Source organism: Papilio polytes, unplaced genomic scaffold (genome assembly GCF_000836215.1).
Source record: "Papilio polytes unplaced genomic scaffold, Ppol_1.0 DF824169.1, whole genome shotgun sequence".
In the NCBI taxonomy this organism is placed as follows: Eukaryota; Metazoa; Arthropoda; class Insecta; order Lepidoptera; family Papilionidae; genus Papilio; species Papilio polytes.
In genome coordinates, this window is record NW_013525035.1 from 1817465 (window position 1) to 1841658 (window position 24194).

Sequence of the window (24194 nt, forward strand, 5' to 3'; positions counted from 1 at the left end):
CCCATTCTTTCCCCCGCTTTTTTGGGCTACGGTCAGCAAACAACGGAAACACTTATACGTATAACGTTTCGGACAAATTCTTTAGTAAAATAACTTCCTTGAGTACCTTCCGTGCTTACGACAATTCGTAAACAGAAATAGATGAATAACGAAAAGTTAAACGTGTTGCGTGTGAGTAAAATACTACTTAACATTTAATTTAGTATTCATGCAAAGAACAATATAGTTTGTTCAAAAGGGATTGCAAATACTAAAAATATGTATGAATATAATGTGCACATAAAATGGTAATAAAGAACACTTTAAAAGTACGTTTTAATTAGAATGACAAATAATAAATTTTGTAAACTTTTTCTGCTATCGGTACATGCGTGCGCGCATCTCGCCGCGGGCGCTGTGTGCATCACGCACAACCTTTTATTTCCACTGTTAGCGTTCGACTTGTTAGCTTGTTGGTCAGTTCGTTGCCAAAGCCTTGTTAACTTGGACCCCCCTTCTTTAACTCTAAAACGTTTTCTTACTTACACCATTGATACGAAGAAATTATAATTACTAGCTGTAACTTGCGACTTCGCCCGCATGAAATTAGAAAATTATACAAAATACAGCCTATGTTACCTTTTAGATATGGAAAGACTTTGTAGAAACGGCCGAGTAATTTTTATGTGAATCAAATACTAATCCAAAAATACAAATCTTTCCTCTTTATAATATTAGTATAGAAGTACTCGTATATGTATATGTATCAACATATGGTGGTTTTGCAATTGTATATGCTACCACAAACGAGAAATAATCTTTACGTTATTGATGGGCCTTAATTGGTTACAGCCCTACCCCTATGTCTTTGAATAAAGTCATTGGGGTAATTAGATACCAGTTTTCAGTATACATGGAAGGAGGGCATTCTTTCTTGCACGTGGCCTTCCAAAGACTAAACTATCGCGGGTGGTCCAAATTGTGGTCCTACGTTAGTTAACTGCTCGTAAACTATTCAAAAACAGCTGTCAACACTAAATTGAGTATAAAATATGGAGCTATTCAAGGATTAAGCTAGATTTGACGTGAATTACGAAACTCTAATTATAGACGATGTATATTAAACTTTTTCTCTTACAGATTAAAGATGAAAATTGTTTAAACGAAACTTAAACTTCGCTTCTTAGACGTTTTTATACCTTAAAGTTCACGCGAATCGTTAATAAGCTTCGATTTCCATTAGATTTATTTTTTAAAAAGCCATTGTAAGTAGTTATTAACGTTTGAATTTATTATTCTTTGTGACTCCGAGTATCAAAATTCAAATTTACGACTTCAAATGACTTTGTATATTATTCCAATATACTATTAAATCCGAAAAACATTAATATTTAATAAATTATTTTCTTTTCATCAACATTTGTGATATGAAACAAAATTAATTCAACATTTAATAAAATGTCAAATCGAGACATAAACGATTGAAAATAATGTAAATTATAGCCACAAAAACCACCCCATTGAAATGACCCTCGGCAACACCCCAGCTATTATTACTAAAGTATTATCCTTAACTGGCAACACTAATCGCTCATTAACAAGTTCCGGCCGCGCGCCGAATGGGGTTACCATAATACCACTTGTATAATCTGAACTAATACTAAATCTTTGTGGGAATAATTAGTTTTCTGACCGACCTCTTATTGCCTTTTATAATGGACACGATAAAACTCTTTCGATGAAATAAAATCCTTAAACCATAATAAAGGTTTGATGAGAAAGATTGAATATTTTAAACTATAACAATAAAAATAGAGATTAAGGAAATGCATTCTGAATAAATACGATTATTTTAAAAAAGTAGCCCTTTAAATAATAATGCCTTATGAAATTGGAACAGGGCTATATGCTTATTTATCATAGTATGGAAAGTTTGATAGATAATTGACATATAATTCGATTAAAAAATATTCGATATATTAAACGTCAACATTTCTAAGTTCGTAACATCGAAATGCATTTAATTCGTAACAAAACACCGGTCATTAACGTACGAAATCCGGTCGAAACAATTAAAAAATCGAATCAGCGCACCATTCCCGAATACGAGTGGACGATTGCTATAGTGATGTCCACTTACATAAAAAAGTTTTATCGATACTTTTTACTGTCAATTAAGTTAATATTTTACTTAATACGTATTTAAAAAATGCGTGTTAAGTAGTGACTTATTAGTAAAACAATTAGTAGCATAGAAATACCAGAAATTAGTTATGACAAACGTTGTACCTTCCGATTATTTTTCTTAAAACTGGAGTAACTGCTTTTGTATTTATTTAAAAGCTAAAGATAAATTTATCTTAATTAACAAGCAAATCTCATGTTGGTTTTATTCTTAAGAGAGCAACATATGTCTAAATAGTTCATCGTATATTCTCTGACAGAAATAGAACGTAACTGTCGTGGATACTTATTCTATGTAATGTTTCAATTGCATGCAAATTTGACATCTGGTTTGAAGGAGATTTAACTAAACGAACACAGATCTAGGCCAGACCAGATACAATGAATCACTATGAGCCCCTTAGTAGAAAAACAAATAAAAGTACAACTTTTCCATCATTTGTTTCTAATCTTCGATAGGTAGTTCTCCGAGTTAATCGACAATATGCACTCGCTTTATCGTATTGTACTCGATAATCAATGACAGTAACATCACTAAAGTTGACGACCTGTAGTTCTCGGCATTTAATTGGTAATATTATTAAATGGAACGAGTGTTTTTACAACTAAAACGATAGGAGGAAGAACTGGTTCCGATTTCCTTTATATTATGTTCGTTTCATTTTATTTTACTTAGTTGGAATATTTTTATAAAAATTAAATAAACATAATTAAAGAGTTCTTTGACCCCTTCTTTTAACAGTACAAGAAACAGGCGTTCAGTAATACTGCGATGGTCAAAGAACTTTATTTTTTGCTACGAGTAGGTAATACTCGTGCAAGGCCGTAGGAACAATAAGTCATAAAAGAGTTTTTCACAGCGAAAGAGTCGTAATGAGTTTCCGAATACACCGCACTCTCCCGACCTAATGGGCTGACCGAGGTCGACTTGTAGAGTAAAAAAAAACAACTATTATTTAAAAGCTATGGCAGTCCGCCGTAAAATTAAAAAGACAAATTATTGGACGTCTTCGTGGAAGTCAGCCTTTGTTATCTCACAAGTGTTTTTCGAGAGCTATGTTTGTCTGGCCTCTTTCTCTCGCAAGCGATATGCGTATCGAGCCGTCGCACTCATTCTTGTTAAGGGAAAGGGCGTTCTAGCAGGGCGTAACTCGCGCTTCCACCGTTACGTAATTCTGACACTTTCATCTTTCAAAACAAGGTCCGTTATTGTGCATACTGGCGGGTGCAGTGTTACGACGCGTCGAATCCTTTAAGGGTGTAACGGTAGGTCCTCGGTTAGCGTGATATCGATTTATGACACACGGAATAAGCGTTAATTTCGTTTAATTGGCGCCCGTTCGATACCTCGTTCGTTTCGACACGGTTTGATTTTTTTTCTTCAGGCTTTATTACATCGCAACGCGATCAATTTTAACATAAAACGTTATGAGGATAGGGGTTATTATCGCTCGGAAGGAGTTCATATTCTCCGAGGAGCATTAACATAATGATCACGGGCCGTGTTTGACTGAGCAGGTGTTGTGTATATCGGTTTATTCTCGGTTTTTACGATAAAATCTCGTTATATTACAAAAGCGAAACATCTCGTCAGTTTATGAGATTACGCACGGGACTGAATACATTTATTCCATTTAATTAGAGTGTACACATTCCGTGACAAATTATCCACTGCGGGTCTGGGTCGCCATGAATGTAGGAAATGCATTAAACTCACATTTTATTAGGTGCGTGCATGGCTTTTAATTTTATTTTCTAGAATAAATTTCAATGGAATTCGAATGAAACACGTTAAGATATATGATTTTAATTTGAATACAAATACTCATGGGAAGAGGGGTTTTTTGGATAAGTTTGTATTAAGAATTCTATTACATTTGCAAGTTAACTATGTAACAGTATATTCTTATGGTTTTCGAACACTGTGGAGGTACGATATTGTCATGGTAATATTACATACAGAGCTGTTCATTCGATATTAATATACGTAAATGTAAACACAATATAAGATTTTACATGGGCGAAGTATAAAATATTTATTACTTGAAAATGTTTACGATATGCAAGTGTTGAAGTAATTTTATGATCCATTAGCTCGCTGGAAGGGCATTAGCTTGTTTATTTATAGATAATGTTAATGGATTTGTTAATAACTTTAATGGAGATTAATAAAAAAATAAATGACGATATTTTTTTAACGATTTTGTTTTCAGAAATAGACACATCTAGGTACTGTTGAATGTTCATTTATGATTCATTCTATTGCGCATAAAAATAATATAAATCATTGACCACTCATCACAATCTTGCTGGGTTATGTTAGTTATATCGTTCCACGAAAAAGTAACCACGCTATGGCGTACATAGACTAATGTCTTAAATCAATCTTCGTTGAGACTGCTTTCATCGTGGTGCTCGAAAACCCGGCCCAACCGTGACCTCTGCAATTTGTTACTCTTTACTGATGTTTTAATACAAATAGTGATTGCTAATAAATCTTGTAGAGTTAGACGGTCGTTAGTTGTTTTGTACAAATGATTTACGGTAATTTAAATGTTTATAAATGTCAAATGTTTTGGTACATTTAGGTATGTGTTTAATTTGAGTTGGCACATCAGTAACACGAGTACTCTTGTGCCCCACGTGCTAACTCAAAACCCATGTAAATTCTACCTACAATTTGGTTAAGTTCATTCCACCAGATTCGGGATACAATAGAATCAATATATAAGCTTTTTTAAACTGTCACATAAATCGAAATACTCGTAAATAATGACCGTTTTAGATAAAAAATATAAGGTCATGCGTGTTCGGACACAACGAAGTCACATAAATACGCTATCGCTGCTTGTGATAAATTTATATTTGACCCTGTTTATAAACAAACAATGCGTTCTCTGTGCCCTTTTGCGTTGTTTAAACCATTACATAGTAGTGTTAAGAAGTCTCATATGTCGAAAAGAAACGAAGTCCAATTGTTTTTTAACGTTACTCAAAAGTCCCTTGGTACAAAAATTGGCTCGTTTAGTTACAATATTATTGAAATACGTGCCAACATTAATAGCAGATTTTCCAGGTTTTAAAATTTTGTTAAGTGTTTTTGGTTAGATAACTTCATGAAATGCGTTTCCGATCTATGTGAAACTTAGTTAATCCTTAGAGAATCACTAAGTAATGATAAAATAATTCGAATCTTCAGAATAAATGACTTTCTTTGCATCATCATCTTCACAGTGCTGTCTACCTCAATAGCGTATTGCGTGATGGTCAGACAAAACACCTCGTACGTATGAGTAAATATCTAAATCAAAATAACACAAGCTTTAACACATGTGAATATAACATGAAAGCGTGTTTCATAAAAGAAATCATACATCCAAAACAACATACTTAGATTTAAATAAGAACATAGAAGAAACTGTCCAGTTCAACGTGATCCGAGCGATTGTGTAGAGGTAAGTGTGTGATACTGCATGGTGTGGGTCAGTATGACTGGTCGTGCGTTCGGTTCCCCGGCCGAATGATACTACAAACAAACAAAAGAGGAGAGATAACATTTGTTCGAGAATATGAGTCAACGTGCTGGTTTGTTTGCGCGGGGCGCGGGCTCGAATCTAAAACATTTGTGTTTGATGATTTAAGTTTTGACTTAGCTATTAGTTTGTATTTCAATTTATGAATAGTTATATTTCATGTATTTTCAGATGATAATTCTATTTGGATTTACAATTGGTACATATTCATGGATCAAATAAAAAGTAATACGATTGCATGTGAATGGCTACAAAGATGAAGGAAGACAAAACAAATTATGAAAGATATGATTAGGAAAGGGATAAGTCCAGATATAAAGATGGATGAATTGAAAATTGTGATTGTGACCTTCCGTAGTGACAAGGGCAGGTGTTTCTAATTGACTACACTACATGATGATTTTCATACATGTTCCTTGCTAAATTACATGCTACTGGCATGCGGAGGACCTCAGGGTTCTCGCAAAGATCAGCGCTGGGTGCTTAATTGAGAAGCACCCAGCATTCAAAGCTGGGCGTGGATCCAATCCGATCAGCAAAACAATATTTTTTATAATCTTTTATTTAGTTATTTACAATTTTTTCATATTTGTTTTACTCTTGTTATTTCTGATTGTGTCGTGTTGTTAAGGATTATATGTTATTTTATTTTATTTTAATTTTAAATTACAGAACTACAGACTTCCTTGCATCAGTAAGGGCAGGCAATATTTACACTCAGAAACCTGGTTTTAATCATGTCAGTTAACCGCACTGTGCAAGCTAACTGATTACGGTAGCTAAACATTTAAAGAATTTAACTCATATGTGTAACTTATGTTAAGATAAAGCTTAAGTTAAGAAATAACTACGATAGGACGTGACTTTTATAACATGAAAGCTTTAAACTACCGCTGTAAATACAAGATATGTTTTAGTTGATAACTTTATGATAAACTAGCTGTTGCTCGCGACTTCGCCTGCGTTAAATAAAAAAATATAGCCTATGTTACTTACTTTTCAATGGTGAAAGAATCTTTAAAATCGGTACAGTGGTTTTTGAGTTATTTAAATACATACAAAAATACAAATCTCTCCTCTTTATAATGTTAGTACAGAAGTCATCTAGTAAACTAAAGAAAAAGTATCTTTGAAAATGGTCGCTCAATTTATTACTTTAGTCGACTGTAAAACAAGTACCTTGGTTTAATATATTAACTAAATCTATATCTATACTAATATTATAAAGAGGAAAGATTTGTTTTTTGTATTTTTGTATGTATTGAAATAACACAAAAACTACTGAGCCGATTTTAATTTTACACATTATTACATACAAATAATAGTACAAATTTTGCTCAGTTTCTTCCTAAGTTTAACTTTATACCGTTTATTTGTAAGGCTGCAAGTTTGTCCCTAGATACTCGTAATTCTTTTTCACGCCAGTGTACACGTATAAACACACCACACTCGATATGAAATCCCGTTTTTGTCTCTAAAAAGCCCCCAACCACGTTTTCTCTATAGCATCCGCTGCGTATGGGCCGAGCAATTAAACGTCCAGAAATAGCAGTACGATTGACGAGCTGGGGCGATTTATGTGAAGCGTAAACCGACACTGGGTAATGCCGTCACGACTAACGTCTCGACTTCAGACACATCGGACTAAATGTCGCTTGAATCTAGCTCTAGATCTATCTAGATTCTAGATCGTTAATAACGTACCTTGATTTATAGACTCGTTTGACTTAGATTGCACGTTTTATACTTTTTTATTTAATACTCGTATGTTAACACTTTGAGTGCCAACTCGCCTAGCAAATCTAATGGTGACAGTAAAAATTATAGAAGCGCGGTACGTGTTAATTAAAAAGTCTTTTCCTTGCAAATAAGATTACGAAATTGATACAAGTAGTACAAAATAATAGATCAACAATCAATATAAAGTATTTCCTGTAACACCGATAAAACTTTAGAACATAATTAACGTTTAACGTACTATAGTTAAATTTTCGCCGTGAATAAAACTAGTATAAACAGTCGATAAAATCGTCAAAAACAACATCGACGCTCTACGTTCGATCGGTTTTAAAATCGATTAGCCAGTACTAATCGGGACTACGATTCTATAAAACCATTCGAGCGTTAAGTAAATAAACAGCTTTTAGATAATTTTTTACTGAATAGCTTACTAACTTGCTTAAATTAGGCTTTCTGTAGACATAGATTAATCTATTTTAAAAGTAATCAAAATTCACAATGTATAATACCGTTTTAACAAAGTGATTTAATTTCATGCACCCTTAAAACGCATTTTATTTAATTGTCATTCTTTCCTTGCCTCTATAACATACGAATGTGCACTCGGAGAGTCGATAGCAGTCAACGTGTTAACTTATTAGGTACCCTTTTATGCACTATCAAAAGATAAGTGTTCATTTTAATTAGAAATTTTATGTTTTAATTAATTAAGATAATGCTTATAACAAACTTGACTTTAGTGCTTGAGTTAATAACGCGAGACGAATAAAATAAAATATTAAACACAATATATAAATACGGCTGTCACACACCGTGACAAGGTAGGGGTTTTTGTGATTATCTTGTTACTAAAACTGTTAGGAAGATATAAAATAACTTGGTTAAACTGATACGGTAGTGTGAATTTAATTGTTTTGTATCGCTTATTTAATTATGCAGTGTACTCATTATAAAATCTTCATGGTAGAGTTGTTCATAAACACAGGGTAAAGACATTAAGTGATAATGTATTAGACACTTGGTAAGATTAAAGTTATTTGAATATCGTAGCGACCGCTGCTTATAGATATTCTCAAAAGCAGATCCGTTTCCGATCGATAATTGACGGAAGAGAGGATATAGAGATCGATATTCCAGTCCTTACCTCCGACAAATCCACATCCCCTTTCCATCCTTTACTTATAAGAAAAGGAAGAGGAAGGAAAGTAGACAAAAATCAACGTTAGGGCTTGCACATTCATTTGAAATTGCTTGTTGTTGCTGTTCACTACTTCTAATGTAATTATCTTTTGTAGACTATAATTTTTGCTGATACCGATGTTCTAAAACAAAACTGAATATTGTTCGAAGAAAAACTCAATCAAAACAAAACCTCCCATCATCTATATTTTTACAAATCAATTCGTGGAATCAGGGACTAAACAAAGCTCTTTTAGTGAACAATAAAGAAACGTTCTACAACTTTTAATGCAATGTACCGAATTTTACGATGTACGCTAGAGTATAAACTGCTTTTTTTAAATATAGCACGACTAACAATGGGGAGCATACGTTCATTAACTCTGCTTGATTTATCTTTACAGCCAGTTTGACTAGTAAAATGCTACTGTCGATATCGGTACGGTTTTTTAATTCGATTCTTTGAACTTGAGCAAAACAAACACTGCTGGGGATAATAAAGTATTTCACGACTTTCATTTAACAGTCTTAAACAGTGGCAGTATTTAATTAGTCTTCGATAGTTTATAAACGACTACAAATACAAATCAAACTAATAATACCTACGAGTACTGGCTTAAGTGAAAACAGTTATGATGCAATACAAATGTCGTGTCTAAAATTTTAACTGTACTACTAAAAATTACGGTTAATTACTGTTTAGTTAAACACGTATTTTTACTCCTTAACCGTTGATTGACATTATAGACGTAAACATACTTATTTGTTTCACCATAAATAAGAAATTTTAAACAACTTGCAAACGTATATCCGTTATTTTGTACAAAAAATAAATCACCCAAAAAAAATTGTACATTAAAGCAGCGTTGCTCTACTGCAGTTAAATACAATTTACACTGAAAAACTATGATTTATTTTCCATCAAAAAAAGCATATATCTTGCGAACAAGATGTTAAGCGAAAACCTTCCGTGCTGTTGAATACGCTAATCTAGGGAAACAGCTTATTACGTGCAAGCCTATTCAGTCCCGCCTTGAAAGAACCACGCTGTGGTCGGGAACATAGGCCCCATAGAATTCCATTCCTTAGATGTGCGCTTTAAAAAGGGGGGAACAAACGCTTTGTGCGAACGCGCGGGATACTAACAATGGTGAGCTTCTTGAAACAAACTTTTAGAATTAACGTTTTCTCTATTTTCGTAATAAAAGTACTAACATGTTAAACGGATTAACTGTAACCTACATTTTAGAATAAATCACAAACAAAAATAATGCTGGATTTCTGAAGTTTCCATTTATTTAATCACTAGCTTCCGCTCGCAACTCCGTCCGTGTGGTATTAATGAAAACAAAAGAAAGTAGCCTATGTGTTCTTCCAGACTATCCTCTACATCTATGCCAAATTCCATCCAGATCCGTTCAGCCATTTAGGCTACAAACTCTAACAAACAACCATCCATCCATCCATCCATCTAAACTTTCCCGTTTATAATATTAGTAAGATTACATAGTGATTCATTAGTGTTAGATTGACCTGTTTCATCGGACTAAAAGTTGTCTATGTTTTAAGTTACTAGGGGAACACATTTCATAGAGTTATCAAACCAATAACTGGGAAACCGGCCATAAATAAACTAAGGTACCATAAGAGAAATACCACACGTGCCCGTCGATTTTTTCACACCAAATACACGTGCCAAAATATTCCGTAACAATGTTATTGACTCATTTAAAGTCTTAACTTAAATTTATTTATATTGAAATACTTTCGTACCGCCGAGTGGCACCTCTAAATCAAACGTAAAGACTTTGTAAGCAGTAGTGATTGTAAGACATATGTACAAAAATCGATTGTAAGCGATAGTTGTTATCACCCAGGTTGCACGTCACGTATCAATATTAACACGTAGGTTATCCCTACTAAGCCCAAGGCTGACGAGTTTGAATGATAACACGCGGCTGGGATCTTAGGGTTACCAGACAAGGGATTCCCTTAATATTTTACTACCGTTTACGTAACTTTTTATAACAAAAGGGAGTAAACGAGCGGCCGGGCAGAGGTGGTCAACGATTCCTAGGGACTTCCGCAACACCAGAGGAACTACACATGTGTTGCCGGACTTTTTAGGACATTGTAGGCACGCTTCTCGAATGACCGGCAACGCATCTGTATTTCCTCTGGTGTTGCGGATGTCCATGGGCGTCGTTGACCACCTAGGTGTACACGCCGCTCGTTTGCCCCCTTTTACTATAAAAAAAAAAAAAACCCTAAGTTGTATTGGTTTGGAAATACCGCCGCGGACCGTTCCACAACGCGGCTATGCGATATAATTTATTGGTTGCTTTTGATTTAGCTATCTTATGGAAACAAAGTTATATTACTTTTAAGTTGTAGGTAAAGGTAGGATTTACATTATTATTGAAATTATTTTAATCAATTATGGTTGCATGATCAAGATCTCTATGCATAGTTATAATTATAAATTACTTTTTTTCTAAGCAAATCTCAGTATGCGTTATGTAACGTGTATAACGTTATAATTTCCACAGCCCTATCATCTAAATTCCGTAGAGGCGACATGTAAATAACACGTCATACAAAGCATTCGGTGTCGCCAGTTGTCGTACCGCTTGGCTGTGTAATATTTCACTCTGTGCCACCTTTCAGGCTTACTGGCTACGATAGCTTATCTCACTTATTGGACAGGACATTATTGATTCGCTGATAACATCGTACTTTCTAAAATACTGATTTTTATTTGAGTATATTTAACACACGTGTAATACACATTTAAATTGGAGACATATTTAACCTGAAGTTTGAAATTTGATACCGGGGTTATAAATCGCCTTGGGCATCTATAATTGATTTTCTTTTAATATTAGACTGTTTACACTTTTGAATTCTTCAAGTTAGAAAACGAAAGGAGCCTATAACGAAAATGATTTCTTCCTACTATTTTTCCTCATTAGTAAACACAGTATAGAGTACATTTGTATGTTTTTTAATTTGATTTAAAATCGGGCTTTAAGGGTTAGCAAGTTTTTTTTATTTGTTGAGCCATTCACACTGTATTATCCCCTTTTTCATAGAGAAGGTTGGCAGTCTATAAAACCTTAGTTTTCATTTTTTTTATTGCACCTAACTAAATAGCAAGATAAAATCTAAACGTACTTAGAACCCATAACTTCATTCACAGTCAAATTATTATTTACTTATTAACGGAATTGAATTATGCAAAAAAAATAGTTAGCAATAAAATTATTCAATATCTTTCGTTACTTAAAATCTTATCTTTTAATAAACCAGATTACCTTGGATTATCGTAATCTTATCATTATAAGCAATAAACGAATTTACTGCGTGAACAGTTTTTAAGTAATTTTAATACATTTCATATAAAAGCTGAATCTATTTGATTCTAAATTAATGTTTCCTTTGATTCAATATTTATGTGAATGGTAAAATAAATATACAGTTATAAGTTACCAGTTACGAAAACCAGTTTAATCAATTACACAATTTTTTTACTAATTTATTCCAATATTTGATCTGTACATTTCAATATTTAACTAACACCTATGGTTAGTGGTCATTTGTGAGGCTATATTTTTGCTATGAAGTGCAATATTTATCTGCTTTTCAAATGCAATGATAATTCATAGTTAGCTCAATTCACATACAGATTAAAGTAATAATTGATTTTATATTACTGATAATAAAAAAAAAACTGCCAACATAACAAATTGTAACCACTCATTTCATCGTAACATTCATATTTTTGTCACTGTTTTATTTCAAGGAAATAAAAGGGACGGCATTATGCTACCAACATAATAAGCGTAACACTTTGTCATGTAGGATGTCAGCAATCACAGCTTGTTTTACAACACTTACAAGAATCTATTTATTTTCACGCTACGAATAATTGAAAAAAAAATTGTCACGTGGAAAAGGAAAACTACAAGCCAAAGGCAAAGAAGCATGATTGCCATGGTATCAAAAATTAGCCAATGGCAAAGTCTATTGTCATTTATGCATTAAATGCAATTGAATGTTTAACAAAAGTAAACAATAAAATGAAGGTTTTATAATTTGCGGACGAAGCACGGGAACAGCTAGTGTTATCAGACTCGCCGTAACATACAAGTCGCCACATATTTCCATATTCATCGCGTAATGCAAACGGAAACACCGGTGTTACAACAAATGACTGCACACCAATGAGCTAAACTTGCATATCTAATTTATTCGCGAAGGTGAACATAGTACAAAGATCAGATTATTTTAGAAGAGACTATTGATACTAGAAGTGCTGTATAAACATTCTCATATTTACTACAATTAAAATGATATGTTATCGTAGTGTAGTTAATTTGACAGTAAAAATTCACGGTAATTCCCATATTTATCTCAATTATACTATAAATAGTATAAATACAAAAGTTTGTATGTATGGATGTTTGTTAGAGTTTGCAGCTTAAACTGCTGAACGGATGTCCATTAAATTTGGCAGATATAAAAGATAGTCTAGAAGAACACATAGACTACTTACTTTTTTTTAATTTAGTGGATAGTCACGGGCAAAAGTCTGAATCATACATTTTATAGAAGTGTCAATATTTTCCATATATCTCTCAAAGATTATAAAAGAGTGACTGAAGTAACTTTACTTTTAGTAAAATATTCTAAGGAACAATTTAGCAAGACTAGCAAGGTAGCTCCTTACATTCATCGGCGATAACCGCAAGATATTAAAAAACAGACCAATCGCAGCTATTTCGACGCATTTACAAAGAGTAGAAAAAATCCATTTCAAAATCCGCTCTATAACAATAGAAAAGCATCGTTGAGCGCACTTGTTGGTACATCAACGTAATTACAATGCCATTTCCAGACTCCCTATAGCATTAATACAAAAGCTATGCAGGCCATTGCGACTGCCTACGTAGAAACAAACAGCTTCTATCCGCGAATCGTAATTAGGAAGTACCTATATGTTGTAATCCCACGCACCGATACGGTTCTGTGAAATAATAACTGGTTAAATTTCTGCTACGCCCTTTACTTGACGATTCAGATATTGAAAATTGCAATATTTAATTTTTTATGTAAATAAATATTCCAATAAACTATCATTAGTCACTCCCTCAATTCATAATCACACACAATCTTTGAGAATAATCGTACAATAATTGAACTTTACCTTGGCTTACGGCTCTAGGCAATATTAGAACTACTGAAAGTTTAGATGGATAAATAGATTTTTGTTAGAGTTTGTTGCCTAAACTGCTGAACGGATCTCGATGAAATTTCGTACAGATGTAGAGGATAGTCTGGAAGAACACATAGGCAACTTGTTTTTGTTTATTTTAATAACACGTGGACGAAGCCGCGAACAAAACCTTGTAATTAATAAAGGATATTACCAATTTATGCCATTATAAAAAAGGAATTCAATTTTCAATTAAGGCGGTACTCTTTTTATCCAGTTTAAAACATACACACACAAGCACACGTAAAGACATATTGTAACAGTTAACAAGTTGCAAATACCAGGCTATCATAAACAAGTAGGATGCGCATGAATGAAGACCACTAGACGGGGACATAAAATTTAACAGCTACTAGCCGACACACGCAAGCCCCGGGGCGAGTATAAACGCCTGTCGGAGCCGATTCAACGCGACCATGTTACGATAGTTATGCTCAATTATGTAGCAAGGTAGCGACAACTCTGTCAGTTTCAGTTGTCGATTAATTCATATAATTATACTCATCTCGAATGAAATATATGCAAATGATTAACTATCTTTAATATAAAGAGAATTAGCAAGTCTTTTGACAGTCTGTGAGACGTCTTGGTTAAGAATGCAAGAACTAATTGACACGATTGTCAGGTTGAAATAAACAAATATCTTACTAATCTTACTTCTTACTAATGTTATAAACTTACTTTCGCAAGCGACTTCGTCCGCGTGGAATTAGAAATAATAAAAGCGAGTAGACTATGTGTTCTTCGAGACTATTCTCTACGTCTGTACCAAATTCTAACAAACAAACATCTATCCATCCATTTAAAATTTTGCATTTATAACATTAGTATGAAGTATGATGTGATAGTTTAGATGGATGGATGGATGTTTGTTAGAGTTTGTAGCTTAAACGGCTGAACGGATTTCGATGAAATTTGGTACAGATGTAGAGGATAAGTCAGGAAGAACACATAGGCTATTCACTTTTGATTTTTTCAATTCCACGCGGACGGAGTCACAGACCTAAGCGAGCTACATATAAATGATTTAAATGTTAGCTTTAACTGACAAAATTCTAGCGTGGATTAGATCCTAAAGAGAATAAGCCGTCAGATTAAGCCGAGTCCAGCCGGGATGTCAGTATGCAATAAATACTAATTAACCAAATGTGCGCCAAGGCCGAATTAATATGGGGATTTGAGTTAAGGCGTTGTTAATGTCTCCTTACAATAGTCTTATAAATTACTTTATATAGCTGTTGCGAAACTGCAACCGATTTGGCATTAAATCGTGGTATAAATTTCAAAATAAGTTGTGAAAGTAATGTAAATAAAACACCTTTAATGACTTTTTAATGTTTTAATTAAACAGATTTTTGGAAACACGATAAGTTTTCGAATGAACATTTAAAGAAACAACTAAATCTATCCGAATATTATTAAGAGTTAAGATTTGTATTTTTGTATGTATTAAAATAACTCAAAAACGACTGAGCCGATTTTAAAAATTCTTTCACCGTTAGAGAGATAATTTATCTGTAAGTAACATATGGTACATTTTATTATTATTTTTTTAATTTCACGCGGACGAAATCGCGAGCCACAGCTAGAATTTAAAAATATTTTAATACTGATGTGTGGGACATTAAACTTTTTATGCCTTATGTATCTGATTGTGAGATAAAATGTATATAGATTAATTGGTTTGTTTTCGTCAAAACATAAATTATAAATAATTCATAGTTACATGTTCCTCCTTTATGTAAATGGATGTTACAAGTATATCAATATTTCGATAATTTAATGATTACACAAAGTAGATTAATTATTCTTAATAAAACCAGTATATCCAAGGGCATCAATAGACAGAGCTTTATATATTAACATGACCAACTGTATAAACATAATTAAAAGTATTATTTAATGTATGTTAGTTTGACCAAACTCACCCACTTTCAGTCTCACATTTCAGCGTCCTGACAGCGCCCTCTACCGAGAAACCCAGTATCCAAAATGGCGGACGGAAGTGGGTACAGACAACGCCGCGTTGTTCTCTATATATAGACGTGATTTTAGACGCGTGCGGTACAGACTAAACAAATTCAGTAGCTCAATAATGGAAAAGATAACTATGTCAACAGCTAGCATTAAAACCGTTTAATATACGAGAGAATGACGTTTACTATAAAGCTAAATGGAAATATTAATATTATGAATGAAGGATTTAATAGAATTAGTCATACATTACTAACACTACATTATTAAAGATTAAATGTACACTAATAGGGTGACCAGGATTGAGAAATAACCTAAAATCAGTTGGGTATATCCTCAAACTTTAGTTTTTTGTTTTTTTTTAATTCAAGCTTATTATAGAATTTAGTAAATTAGCAATTATTTTATTGAAAATATTTGGACTAACGTGTTAGTACGATATTAAGAGTTTAATATATTTTCGAAATATAAATTTATAATATTTCTACATAGTGGTTAGTTGCAAGTGATTTTGTCTCAGTTGCCCATCTGGTATGATTACTGATACGGCAACCGCAACGGATATCGCTCGAGACATTGACTTTTTCTAGACCGCAGCGAGATGCGCTCTGATATCCAAGCGTCCATCATAAAGCCATGAATTAAAGTGACAACCATGTTAGAATAAGTCTTAAGAATCGTAAAAAATACTTGAAATAGTAAACTCAAATTGTAAAGGACAACTCGAAGTCCAAACTTTTTTGGTACTATCCAATTATAACATTAGTAAACAAAACTATTCATGTACAATACCGAATTATATAAAAAATACAACAGCGTAACAAGTGATTCGAACAAACCCAAACATCATCGCAGTTTCGAATATGTTTTCAAAACTCGAACTAGCGTGAATATCTCTAACACGGAATCCAATCCCGGACCGGACGAGAGGTATAATCTAAAAAAGAAATCATTCGCAGCGAGCACTCACAATGTGTATTGTAATGGCATCACGTACGATAATCGATACCATTATGACATACAAAACAGAATTGCACCTAAGTATAATCCAATATTTATACCATCCGTGACTGCGACGCTTCGAAATTCCAGTAGAAATCATTCTTTTGTCCTTATCACACGACCGGATAAAAGTGAATGGGAAATAGGGACGGGTGTTTATAGTGCACTTCATCTGTCCGTCGTGTTTGCACTGGCTCGCCTCTCGCCTCTCGCGACAGGTAAATTCGTCGACAAAAGCGGTGGGAGTCCGTGTTTATTATAAGGAATACCGAAATGCAGGTAGAGTTTCATTGTATACGCGCCCCCAGCTAGCGAATAATAGAGTTTTAGGAAATGGTACAATGAGCGAGTAATTTATGTAGACGTCCATACAATATTTTACATGAATTTCGGGAAAGGTGAATTTTTTGTACGGCGCCCGTTCAATCGCTTGTTTTGGTTTTACGTTAGTTTCGCTGTTTGCGGTTGTTTTTGTTTGTTTTACGGGCAATTTGCGATTTAAAGGAAGGCATATCTTAATCTTCGATGCCTATCTCTGGTTATTTGTGGTACGTTCGTTGATAATTAAGTGCTTTACTCATTACAGTTAACAGTTCCGATGTTAATCTACGCGTAGAATTGGACATAATGAGGTCGACTACCGCGTCTACGTATGAATATTAAACAGTCGGGCGGAGCGCGTATAAAAATTTGATGCCGTCATAAACAATACTTTATCTAAATTCTTGACATCAAATGGCTATCAAATGAGGCACACCTTGTGCAGTAAACATAACTAATTGATCCGCTCACTCATGTGTGCGGGACAAAAAGCGGGAGGCGATGAACTTGATGGAAGTCGGCGCGTCAAATTCTTCTATACAAAAATATTACTTCGTCACATTGCACTTATAAGATTCTCATATAACAGAACCTTGTATCTACTGACATAAACGTTAAAATTGAATGACATAACTTTATTAACAATTTTGTACGTGAATAATTTGCGATTGTATCCATTGGCGTTATACCGGGAAGAATTCCTATAGAAAGCTACCTGAGCCGTCTCCCGCTGGGAGTCGGGCGATGCAATGCAAGGTAAGCGCCACGTGAAATTGTACGTTTACTTTGCACTTTTGTTAATAGACGGACAATTAATTTAATGACACAATTGGACGGATACATTTTTTGTATGACCACCCATATAACGTTTTACAGCAACTAAATTTATGCAACTTTTTTAAATAAGCAAAATGTTATAGTTCAAAACTCACCTCACTCTCGGTCCAATCGATGAGACTAGACTTCTCTTCCAGAAGGTTCTCGGAGCTACGCTTCTCGTCTTCCCCGTCACCCTCGTCCTTGAATACCTTCACCTCATCCGTGGAGCCCAGGTCGTCGCCGCCCGAGCTCGCCGCGGAACTCGAGTGCGCATGAGGCATTTTCAAGAACCCAGCGCCCCAACTTCCATTATCCCATCCTTCAACACCTATCCATCACCACTATCTGTTATCCATGACCACGCACTACGATTCCATTTTGTTTCTACCACAAATGTAACTCACTGATTATGGTCCTTCGAGCCGGATGTACATAAGCTAATGTTTGGATCGTTTATCACTATTCTAAATTAGGCACCCTTTATTTCGACTTAACTAAAATGAGATCACAGATAACTTTTGTCAGGTTGAACTTAAACTAATGTTGCGTCCCGCTTGATTGTGTGCAGAGTTAGATCTGTAAAGAAAAAGAAAACAATTAGTTACATCACCCTGGTAATATGAGGATGGCAAAGTTGCCATTTTACGCAGTTATATTTTGCCGTCCGCGTATTTCGGGTCAAGAAGCTTGTCAAGTGACGTCGACAGCCTCTCTTGGCCCGAAGCCAAGTATCGCTGAGAAAACCCCTCGGGAACGCATTTACTATAGAACAAAATACAAGTACTTTTGTCTTAATTATCATCGATTTAATTTAAATATTTCAGATGAAACGAATATTATTATAATTGTTTTAACGAACACAAAAATAATGTTTAACTGAATTCATTTACCATATTTTACTTCTAAGTAACCGTTCATAAATATTGTATAGGACAATATCTACATCAAAACATTCTATTTTCTTATATAAAATATTAAACACCGTTGATTCTATAAGAAAATGCAAATGTATTAAAAAAAAACATTATTTGTTTGACAGACGATAGTCACGCGCCACACTGCGCACACGCAGTATCGTCTACATAGAATGCATTTGTCAGTTTGTATGTACAAGTAGAGGTTTGGTGCAATATGAATAATGTCAACCGACACGCCCGAGGAGAGTTATGCATGTCAATGATGCCGTGAGTTACGAAGCACTAGAGCTCTTTGTTTAATAGGCCTGCTTTAATGAGCGTACGCTCGCTAAGGATATCTAGAGGGTACATTCCGCATTTTCCCGATGAAAATGAACATTCTTTTCTAAAAACCTGCCAGTGTAAGGTAAATCGTGATTTTTAAGAGAACGTGTGCTTGAAGCAATTAACTAGGGCTAACGTACGAAATGGTTTTACAAGTGGTTAGAGCAATAACTGCTTTAACTATGTTCTGTATATCGTGTGGAACTCCTATACTAGAGAACAATTTATACAATAGCAATTATAAAACCGAATATTATATTGTAAACTAAACAGAGAAGTGTACTTGCTTAATTAAATCTCAGCAAGGTTAAACACCGCATTAATTTCTTAATTCCCAAACAAATTAGTAAGTTAGAATCTCATACAAAGGTAAGTTTTTAAATATATTACACTAATTATTAAAAGTTATATTAATTACAATAATTTTCAAACTTAGATTTCATAAGAGACGTATAAAATAAAACGGAAATAAATTTTATTGTGATTTAATACATAATCCGAAATAACAACGTATTCTAATTTGGCAGTAAAAATAAATGTTAACCATAAAGTGTCTAATCTACGCCCACGGGTAGAATGGGATTAATTTTAAAGGGCTAAGAAACCTAGTTAATGCTGATATATGTTATACAATTCTTTTGCTTTCTATTAAATTATAACTATTAATGGTTATTTATTTCTTTCTCTTCTATAAACGATATTTCACTACAGTTTTAATTTACTCCTGAATAAGAAATATTTTTAATCAGAGTAAAGTTTGGGAAAATGTTTATACTCTTTTTACCGTTTATTATTATTATAAGGACTTCCAGATTGTCGAAATTTTTAAAAAGTGCGGTTTCAAAAACACCTACATGTAATATGTGAGCTCGTCAAATGGATGTCTATGGTATCTGACTACCCCCGAGTGACGTGACTATTATTTTTAATTTGTACAAATCATTTATCATTCCTTACAGTAGTTTAAATGTCTATTTTCTAATACATTAGCACTACCAAAACTATTTTTTGTCATATATAAATATTATTTGTCCATTCTAATCCATTTCTATAGCGGGCAATCATATCCAACACCGCTATTAGCATCAAGGAACTGACATGCATACAATACATCACCTATAAGTGTGAATATGTCCACTGACTTACAAATTACAGGGTGAGCCATAAACAACACTATGATATACATTTATGCAACATCCTGTTTGACTTGCTTACGTATGGTATAGTTTCGGCGCGAATCTTTATCTACGCAGTTTTTTATCACGAGTATACTTCTAAAGCAAACAATGACGTTTGACACTAAGGGTATTCCCTTGCAGAAATAGAGTGTCACGGATAAAAAGATATACAGACAATGTAAGATTATTTTGGTTACAAAAATGCCTTTTTAAAAGACAACAATCTGATAATACTACGTTCAATAACAGAGGAACTGCAGATGAGTTGGCAAATATTGAATAAATGTTAAGCACGCCTTGAAGGACCGTCATTTCCTTATAGTACAAAAAAATACAAGTATATGTAACGAGAATACGATAAACACTTAAAAGATAAGCCAGTAGGTTTAATGCGGGAATAATCAATTCCAGTAACAGGTTCCCGGGAACGAAATCGGCGAGTAACACCGCGGGGATAGAAACAGGTTGCTTGCAAACTAGTTATATGTTAAGATGTATCGGTAATGCGATAATTACTATAATGAATGCACGAAAAATATTTAACGTAGCTACATAAAAAATAACAACTTTTGTATGTTATAACAATGTACATGATTTTCTAGTGATGTGCTTTGTTATGGGAATTTTGAGGACGTAGTTTTGATTGCCAAATTTTATTAAGTAACGCATAACGTTTTTAGGTATGGTAAATAAACGCTATCTATTTCGGTATCTATCTTAACTATTATGTAAGATGTTCCAGTCAAGATAATTTAATCTGAATAAAAACATTCTCGCACGTGATGACAAAGACAACGGATAAAAACATGATAAATTATATGTCTTATAAATGAAAACATAAAGTTTGCCTTAAAAATATACAACACTAAGACAATAAAATGTAAACAATAAGAATAATTAAGGCAAAAGATTAAAACGATTTCAAGGAAAAATATCAATTCTTAAATATGGAATAAATTCGAGATCCGATCTTCCAATTTACAAAAACCAAAATCCAGACTTATAAGAAAATTACTTAAATATAAAAGTTTAGTCGTCCAAAAAAATTACATATCCTGCTATTTGGCAACCGGAGGAAATTTTCAACGTATAAAAATTATATTAACAAATTCTGTTTATTATCAATCATTTATGATAAAACATAGTTCCGTAGCTGTGGCAATATTCCAGAACATTCAATTTACGATATTGGTGGAGGCACTTAAGCTTAAAGTAACTAATGCATTTATAGACAATTATAATAATTCAAAAGCCAATTCATAACGTTTTACGTAAATCAGAAATAATCGTAAAATATAGCTGTTATTAAGTGAAGATTTTTAATAAGCTATCATTTCTTTATACTACATAGAAATCATTAGTCATGCTGTTAATATTGGATATGACGGTTTCCACATTTTTAAGAGTAAATTTTAAACAACCTATGGCAGTAAGAAACCTTTATTTCATGAACTCTGTAAAGGCGAGTACATACTTACCTTCTCGACGCTAGCTATTAAAATTCCTAATCGAACATGTCCTATAGGTAAAATCTATCACTTTCTCTTCTCCATACAATTAACAGAATTGAATTCTCACTCCATTATTGAAATATACTTTACTAGCTTTAGCTAGCGACTTCATCCGCGTTGGATTAAAAAAAAAGTGTTCCATGTGTTTCAGACTATACTCTACACCTAAGCCAAATTTCATCGAGATCAGTTCAATTCATGTTACAATCTTTAACAAACCTCCATCCATTTAAACTTTGGCATTTATAACATTAGTAAGATTTTATTTCACAATTAGATATTACCAATACGTGAAATCCCAAAAGGATCAAGTCGCACAATCCAAAGTATTCGAAAATAGGATAAGTCGACAGGCAATAAACAGTTAAACAGTAAAACTGTAAATGGCAATACACTGGCCGAGGTTCTTGTAATGGGATCTTGCTTAGGTATCAACTTTTATGGTGGCCTTTACGATTTCGCTATGTGAAACCATCGGAGAAGTTTTGCGACGTGTGGTCGAGTTTGAATTCTTTTATTTCCATTCCGTAAACGTTTACATTTACACGGCTGATATTAAAAAGGTATGAAACCTCCAGAAACAGAGATAAATGTTTTTTTCTCTCATTTAATGAAAGCTATATAACTTAACAATATTGAGGCGTACCTAGGTAACTAGGTGTATTACGCATTGTCTATCATTAAAGGAAAAAAAAACGATTACTTTTTTATTTCATTTTCCTGACAAATTTTTACCTTGACAAATCCTTTTTCCATTCCTATCCTTATCTCATTAGATAGATTAATAGAGTAGTAATATGCCAAATAGATATCAATAAACATATGTTACTCTTAAGTTATAATTCCTGTATACCATAAGTGGATAGGTAGTTATGTTCACACGAGTAATAATATTAAAAATGTGCTCACACTGAGAGATGACCAATTCAAATTAAAAAAATGGTATAAGGCATAGCAATCATTAAATTAACTTAATATAAGTTTATGACGCTTAAGTTACGGCTTAGGATTACCACATTTATTGTACTTTTAATTTTATTTTGAATTTTAAACTTTTATTATACTAGATTAACATCATAAACAAAAACACTTTTGTCTAAAATGAGTAGAGGCTTCTTTTTAATACATTTGTTATATAATATAGAAGAATTTTACGTAATATTTTTTTATCTTAACTAATTATAATAATATTAACTAATTATTTTGTAAATGTTTGTACTCGTACGGTATGGAGTGCAAAACTACAGAATAAAATTAGTTTAAAAAAATATTTTCCGGAAATAAAATTATTTATGGTAACACTAGTTAACTTATGTTAGCGAGTGGTTTTAAATAAGCGTCTAATGCATTAACGTTATTACTATGGGTTTGAAACTACTGCTTTGATAGCCGAAGTTGTAATGCACGTATTTTGTCGAGTTTAATTATTTTTATATATGACATTACAACTAAATAATATGCTTATAAGCCGAGAATAATTTAATATCTATTCTTCTATTCTATTATAATAAAGCGTAAACACACACTTCTTTGTTGCCTAAGATGTCAGCAATTACAGCATATTTTTGAATAATTCTTTTTTTTATTAAAAAGCCCTACACTTACGTCATACTTTAGGCTATATATTTTTACGCCATTAAACTCAGGGGGTAAATATTTTGGATAACACTAATGTGGGAAAGAAACCAAAAGTACTGCCAACATCAAGGAAGCAAGGTTGCAATGGTTTGTCGTCGTCGTCATTTGGACATTTGCAATTGATAATTTAAAACATGTAAACAATAAAATTAAATTTTCATAATTTTATGCGGCTGAAGTGGCACGGGAACAGCTAGTATGGGAATATTGAACGTTATGTACTACATTGAGTTGAATGTAAAAGGTTACTTTTTTTCTAGAATTTTTATAATCGGTCTAGTACAATCTGGAACAAAAAATCTTTTCCTCACAGAAAATATTTATAGATATTGTATACTTGACCATATAAAGCTAGTAACAGACATTGACGAGTCAATCAACGATAATTCAGAATTTATTATACAGTACTAACTAGATTGTTGATGTAAAATGACACTTTTTATAACATTAGCAGTATTAATAAATTTATGCTGGGTTTCTGAAGTTTCAATTTATTTTATCTGCACCTAGTAATTTATTAGTCTTAGATTGATCTAAATTTTAACAGAGTAAAACTCGTACGTAATTCGGAAACGTTTTTCAAGAAGTTATCAATCCAAAAATACCAACGAATGGTTAAA

At 33.2% G+C, this 24194-nt stretch overlaps 1 protein-coding gene across 2 annotated transcripts in view; it reads right to left on the reverse strand.

The window, feature by feature from the left end:
* The window catches only part of LOC106111393 (protein pangolin, isoforms A/H/I/S), a 123658-nt gene that overhangs the window by 82954 nt on the left and 16510 nt on the right, over window positions 1–24194 (reverse strand). For both annotated transcript variants that reach the window (XM_013293459.1, XM_013293458.1), the window contains exon 2: window positions 18120–18582. In XM_013293459.1, coding sequence (XP_013148913.1) covers window positions 18120–18287 — 168 coding nt within the window. In that variant the 5' untranslated portion in view covers window positions 18288–18582. The remainder of the gene's footprint in view (window positions 1–18119; window positions 18583–24194) is intronic.